Source organism: Gekko japonicus, unplaced genomic scaffold, assembly GCF_001447785.1.
Source record: "Gekko japonicus isolate JY-2015 unplaced genomic scaffold, Gekko_japonicus_V1.1 scaffold2988, whole genome shotgun sequence".
In the NCBI taxonomy this organism is placed as follows: domain Eukaryota; kingdom Metazoa; phylum Chordata; class Lepidosauria; order Squamata; family Gekkonidae; genus Gekko; species Gekko japonicus.
This window is the reverse complement of record NW_015162564.1, coordinates 124,541-133,335: the sequence shown is the minus strand read 5'-3', so window position 1 is coordinate 133,335 and position 8,795 is coordinate 124,541. Positions and strand designations below refer to the sequence as shown.

The window sequence follows — 8,795 nt, the reverse complement described above, 5'->3', positions numbered from 1 at the left end:
ATTGCAAGTAGATAAATAGATACCACTTCAGTGGGAAGGTAACAGCATTCCATGCACCTTGGTGTTTAGTCATGCCGGCCACATGACCACGGAAACGTCTTTGGACAGTGCTGGCTCTTCAGCTTTGAAACGGAGATGAGCACCGCAACCCTAGAGAAGAAGAAGAGAAGAAGAAGAGATCGGGATCTTATGCAATTCCGCAGGGCCTGTAAGACGGAGCTCTTCCACCAGGCTTTTATGTAGGGGCCGCCGCTTTTCCCACCACCACCAACGGTGGAATACCATCTAGACTGAGAATGCCTCGATGCCCCAGCGATAAGGTGATCCACGCGGCAGCAAGACCAGCTGACTGATTCGGACTAATTTCTGGATGAAAAACTTAGACCATCTTGGAACACTAATGCACTTTATTGTTAATGATACGTTATTGGTTGTTTTTGGATTTTATTGGATTTTATATATGGGCTTATGCCCCTGTAAGCCGCCCTGAGCCCACTTGTGGGGAGGGCGGGGTAGAAATACCTAAATAAATAAATTAAATTAAATAAATATTTGTGTGTGCATGCGTGCGTGCCTGTGCCTGGAAGTCATGGCGACTTCTGGCAACTCCCACTGGGGCACGGAGGATGTTCAGAGAAGTGGCTTGAGACTTCCGGTACGGCGCAACGACAGGAGGCTTTCGGCTCGCTCCGAGCTGCCCGACTCCTTTCCGTTTCTTTTGGAGTCTTCTGGCTGCCGGGAGAGCTCGACCAGTCCTCTCGGAGAGAGGGCTGGAGCAGGGGGCTTGTTTTTGGGGGGCCCCCTGCAACTGGCAATGCGGGGTGTGTGTGACCATTATTGCCCAGACGCAGCCATCCGTTTTTAACCACACTGGGAGCTAGGATTTATAAAAACTGCAGCAACACAGAGGAAGAAGTTTGCCCGTAGGATCCCTCCTTTCCCCCGCCCTCTTTCCTGCACAGAGTGTGAAAAAACAACAATCCTACAGCTCTCCCTGACATCTGTACACAGACATCTGGACTAATTCGTCTGCTTCCTTGCAAGCTGTGATTTTATACCGGGGGTGGTTGAGAATCCCAGCTTGTTGGGGTGGAGGACAGGCTTCAATTTGTCCAGATATGGTCTGAGTGGGGATTCAGCAACCTTGCAGAAGCAAAGCAGTAAAGGGCTGGTCAGTGCCCGGGTGGGAGATCTCCTGGGAATCGTGTCTGTGCTGCCTTTGATTTCAGGATGGAGGACGGACAACGTGTAAACGCAGTTAACAGTCTGAGGATGCTATCCGGAGATTTGAGGCATGTCTAGGGAATGAAGGGCCGTCTCCTTCCATATGTCCCTGCGTGCCAGGCTATATAGAACTAAATCATCTTGCTAGTTTTGTAAACGAGCGAGGACGGCTTAAAGGAGCCGCATGCATTATCTGGAATCCAACAGGAGACTTGATACAACTATATTACACTGCAAGATTTGAAAGTTGGCCAGGACTGCTTACGGGAGCCGCTATCATTATTCGGAATCCAACAGGTTTAGCACGATTGCATTATATTGCAAGCTGCGAAATTTGGCAAGGGCTACTTAAAGGAGTCGCGGGCATCATTTGGAACCCAACATGCATGTATTATTTACAGCAGCTCTAGAGACAGTCTGGGAATTGTGCTTTTCTTATAATATAAATAATTAGGCAAGAACTTTTTATATGATTTAAGACACTTTGTATGGGATATTTACTATGTTGTATTTATGTAAGTGGAGCTGCGGTGGCTCAAGTGGTTAAGACGCTGAACTGCAGGCTGTGGAAGGTCAGTAGTTCAGCAGTTCGAGACCCGGGTGCCACATGATGGAGTGAGCTCCCATCTCTAGTTCCAGCTCCTGCCAACCTAGCAATTCAAAAGCAAAAAATTGCAAGTGGGGGGGGGCGTACCACCAGGGGTCGTTTCGGGGGGGGGGAGAAGGCTGAACGGGGCTTGGATTACCTCTTTTTTGCAGTATTCGCTCCATAAGACGCACACACTTCCCCTCCCCACTTTTTTTTGGGGGGGAAAGTGCGTCTTATGGAGCGAAAAATACGGTAGTTTAATCTGGAGCCATCCTCCCTGAGCTAAGGCAAAAATGTGTGAGCCAAAGGCTAAAAAACTGTGAGCTAGCTCACACTAACTCAGCTTAGAGGGAACATAAGGCAGCCATCTATTGACTCTCCCACCATTTAGGGCGGCCCACTGGGCACTGACCAGAGCCCAGGACCTTCCCCATCATGGCTCCAGCTTTGTGGGATGGGCTCCCTGAAGATGTGCAAGCCCCCCCCTTCTTGGAGATCTTCAGGAGGCACTGCAAGACCTACCTGTTTGCCAGGGCTTTCGAGGGGGGTTGAATGGCAGGCATCCTTTAAAGGGGGAGGGGAGATTTGGGGTTTGCCAGTTTATTTTTGGTTTTAGCCGGGTCTGTTTTTAACTACTGTTAACCTCATCGGACCAAGAGGAAATGCGGCATATAAGCATTTTATAAGTAACACGTTTCACTTCCTATTAAACCTCCGGAGCGATTTATGGCCAGATTAGTACAGCCATTAACGTTTCCTTGGAAAGGGACTCTCCGGCTATTACGTTTTAGCGCTTACTTGATAGTGATCATTTTTGTTTCCCTGTTGGCAGAGGCCAGTTTCTGCATTTCTAAAAGGTTGGCTGCCCACTGGAATTTTTCTGAATTGATAAGCAGCACTGGCTGGTGAACTCGGTCATACACTTCATCGCTGAGGGGCAGCATCCACGCATCGAGGGCCACGCCACACCTGTAGGGAGAAGGGTGGACAGGGTGAAGCTGACATTTATTTATTTAGGAGGGTCACGTACGCCTTCAGAAAGTGCAGTACAATCCAGCTGGAAAGTGCCGTCAAGTCACAACTAGGGCGACCCTGTGGGTTTACAAGGCAGGATATGTTCAGAGGCGGATGCCTGCCTCTACATCACGACCCTGGTATTCCTTGGAGGTCTCCCATCCGAGTACTCACCAGGGCCGACCCAGCTTAGCTTCCAAGATCTGGCTAGCCTGAGCAATCCACCTCAGGGCTTACACCATCCGTCTACAGGCAGCAGCCAAGGAAGCCACAACAACATGACAGTCGACAGCACAGTCGAGAACAGAGGTGTCAGACTCATTTGTTACAAGGGCCGGATCTGACATAAATGTCACTTTGCCAGGCCGGGCCATGTGTGCAATAAAACCAGAGACAGAAACTGCATAAAGGACCAGGGGTCCTTTCCTGCAGGAGCGCACAGGAGCGGAGCTCCGGCAGTAAAGAGCCCGGGGGGCGGGCACATGCAACAAGCCCCACCCCCTGCTCCGAGCAGCTCTCAGTCAGAGCAAGAAGCAGCCAAGTAAGTTGCAGTCCCCCCCCCCGGCCGAAAACAGTCCAGTGGCACCTTTAAGACCAAGTTTTATTCAGGTACAAGCTCTCCCTCCTCTGCGAGGGCAGATCTGCGCGTTCCCCCCCGCCCCAAAAGCTAGCAATCCAAAACAGTCCAGTGGAGCCTGAGTGGTAGGTGTTGCCTTCTGAAACACTTCCGGTGATGTCAGGGGGTGTGGCATATGCAAATAAGTTATGCTAATGAGTTATGCTAATGAGCTCCTGCACCTCTTTTTGTACAAAATGACCCCTGTAAAGAACCGCAGCTGGTAAGCTCCAAGTTGGTGTATCCTCACTGCGAGGCCCCCGTGGGCTGGGAGGGGGGTGGGGTGCAGAGGAAAACAGCAAATGCTCCCACAATGCTTGACTGCTGCAGACAAGGTTGTTCTGCTGTGCTAAAGCCACAATAGAGTGGCTTCGCCCACTCTCCCCCAGTACTCCCCACCGGTGTACCAGTTGCTTGTGGGCCGCATAAGAGCCCTGGATGGGCCAGTTCTGGCCCCTGGGCCTCATGTTTGACACCTCTGGTCTAGAACGAGCTGACGGCAATCTTGTGCACCATCGGGGGTTGTTTTTAATGTGCTGAGTATTTTAAGGTTGATTTGTACTATGATTTTAACATTGTTATGATGTACTTTATCTTCCAATTCAATCACCTTTATTGGCATTAAAGCTTTAAAAAAGATGACAGTACAAATCAGCCCCTGTGCCAACAGACAGAAGCAATCAAAGTACAGTGATTTGTATCATTGTATATATTAGTAATAATAGGAGAAAGCAGGGCTATTTTTGGGCAGGAACGCACAGGAACGGAGTTCTGGCTGGCTCCCAAGTTGGCCACGCCCATCAAGAACTCATTAGCATAATAGGCCACACCCAACAGCAGAAACTCATTAGGATTGGCTACATTAGGGGTGTGTGGCCTAACATGCAAAGGAGTTCCTGCTACAAAAAAATGGGTTTTGACAACAAACAAGGTAAACAGAATAACAAGCAAAAGGTGGGTGTGGCTGGATAACCACACTTCTGGTAACATGGGGGTGTGGCCTAATGTGGTAATGAGCTGTGCTGTCAGGGGTGTGGACTAATATGCTAATGAGTTCCTGCTGTTGGGTGTGGCCTATTATATTAATGAGTTCCTGCTGGGTTTTTTCTACAAAAAGAGCCCTGGGAGAAAGTAATAAAATTCGGAACAGTAGTCGCAAGTAATTAAAACTGTTGCAATAAGGAACTTAACTATCCTAAAAGGAATCATAGATACACCTTCTCTCTCTCTCACTCGTCTCTCTCTCTCTCTCTCCTAATCTCTCCGCCTCCTTTCCTCTTCCCTCTTTTCTTTCCTCTTTTCCTTGGTCCCTGAGTATATCTGCCAGGAACTCTGCCACCTGCTCAGTAACTCCGGGGGTTTTGTCCGCTAGCAGGAATTCAGTATCTCTGGTCGAATCTGCATTTGCATTTTTAAATTAGTTTCATGCTGCTGTGACACGGTCTTTCTCTATGGTTTTTTTAATATATAGTTTTATTTTTCATTTTTTCCAATTATTTACAAACTTTCCTTCTCCGAATTCCAATAACTCTTTTATACATTTCAATCTGGATTTCCCCATACTTCGTGAATCCATTTATAAACTCTCTCCCATCTTTTATTAAACACACTTCTGTCTTTCCCTTGAAGGCTTATCGTTAGTTTATCCATTTCTGCAACATCCATCAATTTAATTATTATTTCCTCTCTTGTTGGCAATCTATCTCCTTTCCGATATCTTTCTCTATGTTTGTTTGAATGTTGTTTGGAGAAGATTCTTTTAAAGCAGTGCAGAGGTGCAATGACAGTGGAGCCGCCCCGAAAGGACGATAAAACATGTGGACGTGCAAAAGTATGCTAGCACTCTTGAGGTGTGAAAACGACACCAAATGTAGACAGCTTTTTTGAAGACGGAGTCAAAAGGCTGGGACACCGGTGGGAAAGACAAATGCAGATTCAGCCTCTGTTGGTTGTAGCCTTAGAGAGTTGAAGGAGAGGGTTAATCAGGTGTAAATGAAGCTGAGTAAACAGCGGGCAGTTTAAGAGGCCTTTTGGCTAAGATCAAGTGTAGTGTAGTACTTTATCTTATCGTTCTTCATCGTTCAGATCCCTGTGAACTCAGGGACTGGGCGATCTATAAATCTAAAGCACAAATAAATAATAAATAAAAAGGAGCGTAAAACAGGTGGGATAAGGGACAAGACTGTGAACGACAGCCACCTGAACAATATGCTACTGCTTCCTCTGAAAAGCTAGGTAAACAGATGTTTTAGCTTGGTGCGGATATGGTGTCAACCAATGACCAGCCGAGTCACACGTTACCGAATCAAGACCTTTCATCAAGGAGCTTTAATCAGATTAAAGGAAAGAATCTTATCTGACTACCGTTGTAAGGACTTTGAATCAGACACGTGACCGGATCTCTGTGCCGGAAACTCAGTTGCTGGGGCACAGAGATCTGAATCAGCACCGGAAGAAAGGATGCTTCAGCATCCCCTCAGGCTGTTTTCCTGACCCAATATACATGGCTATGAAATCTCCCATCAAGTTCTGCCTGCATTCACCTGCTTGGCTTTCTGCTCTCTCTCCTTCCAAAAGCAAGACACATCTTTTATAACAGTGCCCCAACTGGTATAAATGAATGTTGACATGAATGCAAGAGAGAGAGAGAAAAACACACACGCGGTATGCGGGGATAATGGTTCTTACTTGAATCGTGTGTCTTTGCTAAGGGTCTCAATGGCTGTAGCCGCCCCAAAAGAATGCCCCATCACCGCTATCCTGTGACCGTCAATGGAGTCCTGGAAAGACAGAAAGATACCGTAAAGGGCCAAATCCGAGCACTGCTGCAGACACTTGAGTCACAGGTCCAATCTGCATTGGTATTTCCCACCGTTGTGCCAGTGATCTCACATCCTCTCACAAGTTACTGTCTGCATGTCATGCCGCATCCACTCTCCTATTGTTGCATCTCAGCATGGGGTGTCTGCATCATTGTATTGCCATTTAGTGATCACTCCGAGGTCGCTACGGCGGCGTCTCACCGCCTTATCTGAATGTGGTTTTAAGGTGGCACAACTGCTCCTCCCCACCGTCGAGCCGCTGTGAGCAGAAAGCAGACAACTGGAGCCGGATTCTCCCCCCCACCCATCTTTTCTAAGGAGATACGCAAATTGTCATAAAGGAAACAAGTTCGCTGGGAACCCAGTCGTCTGCGTTTAAAAGCAGCCAGGAAACATTTTTCTGTGATCATATTCTGGGGGGCGGGTTGGAAGCACGCCCACCTCTGAACTATTTGTTATTTCCTGGGGCAATCCCCAGAATGCTCTGCCTGACAACTTCTGGGTGTTTTTGTGTTTTTTACCCAGCTTGTTCCATCTTTTCTGCCCTCCCTCTCCCTCTGCCTTTTTACTTTCTGTGGGGGAGGGTCGCAGGTGCCGTTTCCTACCCCTGCAGCGCAGTGCAGTGCCCTGCCGGTGCCCCTGGGAGACCGCTCCTCTCCCCTCTCTCTCGCACTCTCCCTAAACAGCTCACGCCCTGATGCAGGCAGAGGAGAGCTTTCTATTGAGCCAAACAGGCAGCCGGCGCCACAGCAGAACGGAACAGCTTTACATAGCAAATGCAGATTGGGCCACATTTCTGCACAGACTTAAGCGCCCTCACGCTACTGAAGCCGATGGGTTTCAGCCAGCATAACTCAAGTGCTGGGTTGTGGCCAGGCCGTGTCTGTTCCTACTACAGCTTCCATAGTTAATATGAAGACGCCATTCATTTCTGAGTCAGGGATTTTTTAAAAGTTGTGATTTATAGTAAAGGGTACTAACTGAAAACGGCAGGCTTGTGTCGAGTTCTGCTTTCTTGCTCTGGAACATGAGGCTCGTCCTGACCCGAGTGGACCAAGCGAGGTGGACCTCGTCAGATCTCAAAAGCTAAGCAGGGTTGAGCCTGGTTAGTGCTTGGATGGGAGACAGAGGTCACTACTAGAGATGTGAAGGCCCGGAAAAAACCCGGAAAAATTCGGGGGGGGGGGGAACGGAAAAATTGGAAAAATTGAAGAAGAAAAAATTGATTATGGAACGTTTTATTTTAACATTATGAATAAAATATTTTAAGACCAGGTGTTCAAATATTCTCCAAATCATTTCTAAAATATATATATATGGTATCAGATTGATGTAATTTCTGCGCACTGAGGACAAGCAAGTCCTAGGTTACAAACTGAACTCTCCAATGCAAGAACAAGATGCATTTCTTCATTTAGGAGGTGCGATTGTCAGAAGAAAAAAAAGTTTCAGTTTTGTTTTTGCATGTGGGTGGGTATTCTGTTTGTAATAATTGTTTGGATACACTATATTTTTAATATGCTAGTTGTGATAATTTCATGCCAAGTAAAAATGTCCATAGTCATATTTTATGTTCCTAAAGTAACAGAATGACTTTCAAACTAGAAAAGACAAAAGAAATGCTAATGTTGCATTTTTTCAATTTTTCCGAAAATTTCAGTTTCCCCCCGAAAAAAACCGGGTTTTTTTCCGAGCTTCAAAATTTCCGGAAATTTTACATCTCTAGTCACTACACAGAGGCAGGCAACAGCCAGCCACCTCTGCCCTGACCTGGATGGCCTAGACTAGCCTGACCTCATCAGATCTCGGAAGCTAAGCAGGGTTGCGCCTGGGCTGAGACCAGCCAGGTCAGGGCTCGTGGTACCCCATGGCAGGAGAGAGAGGAAAAATTAAGATGAGCCCCACAAGCAACGGCCGCCCTACTCTACGCTGGAGAGCTGTCGCTGAGCTCAGTAGAATCTCTCCTGGTCGCCCCTTCACAAGTCCAAGGAGGAATCGGCTATCTTTTTTTTACCTTGACACGGGTCCAATCAAAATTCAGCGGCAGCAAGTTCTCCGCTTGCTTTCCGGAGCCAATGCCCAGCAAGAGGTCAAGGGCTCGGGTGCACTCCTCGGCCCTCTGCTGCACCTGCGCAAAGGAAAGACATCGGCTGTGAGGAGCCTTCCTGAGCCGAGGCGGGGAGGCTCCCGTTGAGCAAGTGAGGCCAACTGGCTCGGCTCCCGTGGCTCGTGGTCCGTGGGCTGCAGGCGCCAAAGGTCACAGGTCTTTCCTGGGCTCCTTCCACCCCCTCTCGCAGCCGTCTCTGTGACCCGGAACTAGTAGCCAGGGAGGTCGAGAGGGTGTCGTGGGAAATGAGGAAAAGGGCAGATTCGCTTTCTCTTTTTCAGGTCAGTGGAGCTGTGCAGAAGGAAGAGACAGGGAAGGTGGTTTCATCCCCTTCCCCCCTTCCCCACTGCACACTCTCTCCTTGTGGAGCCAGTGTGGCAAAGTGAGGTCGAGTGCAGTGTTCCCTCTAAGCTGAGTTAGTGT

The 8,795-nt window shown here is 48.2% G+C and overlaps 1 protein-coding gene across 3 annotated transcripts in view; it reads right to left on the bottom strand.

Annotated features, from left to right (window-relative positions):
- PLA2G7 (phospholipase A2 group VII) overlaps positions 1-8,795 on the bottom strand; it is a 37,927-nt gene that overhangs the window by 8,590 nt on the left and 20,542 nt on the right. Inside the window, exons 7-9 of one of the 3 annotated variants that reach the window (XM_015406402.1) lie at positions 8,280-8,393; positions 6,132-6,223; positions 2,612-2,782 (exon numbers count right to left, since the gene is read on the bottom strand). In XM_015406402.1, coding sequence (XP_015261888.1) covers positions 2,612-2,782; positions 6,132-6,223; positions 8,280-8,393 — 377 coding nt within the window. The remainder of the gene's footprint in view (positions 1-2,611; positions 2,783-6,131; positions 6,224-8,279; positions 8,394-8,795) is intronic. The other 2 variants (XM_015406404.1, XM_015406403.1) reach the window with 2 other exon arrangements.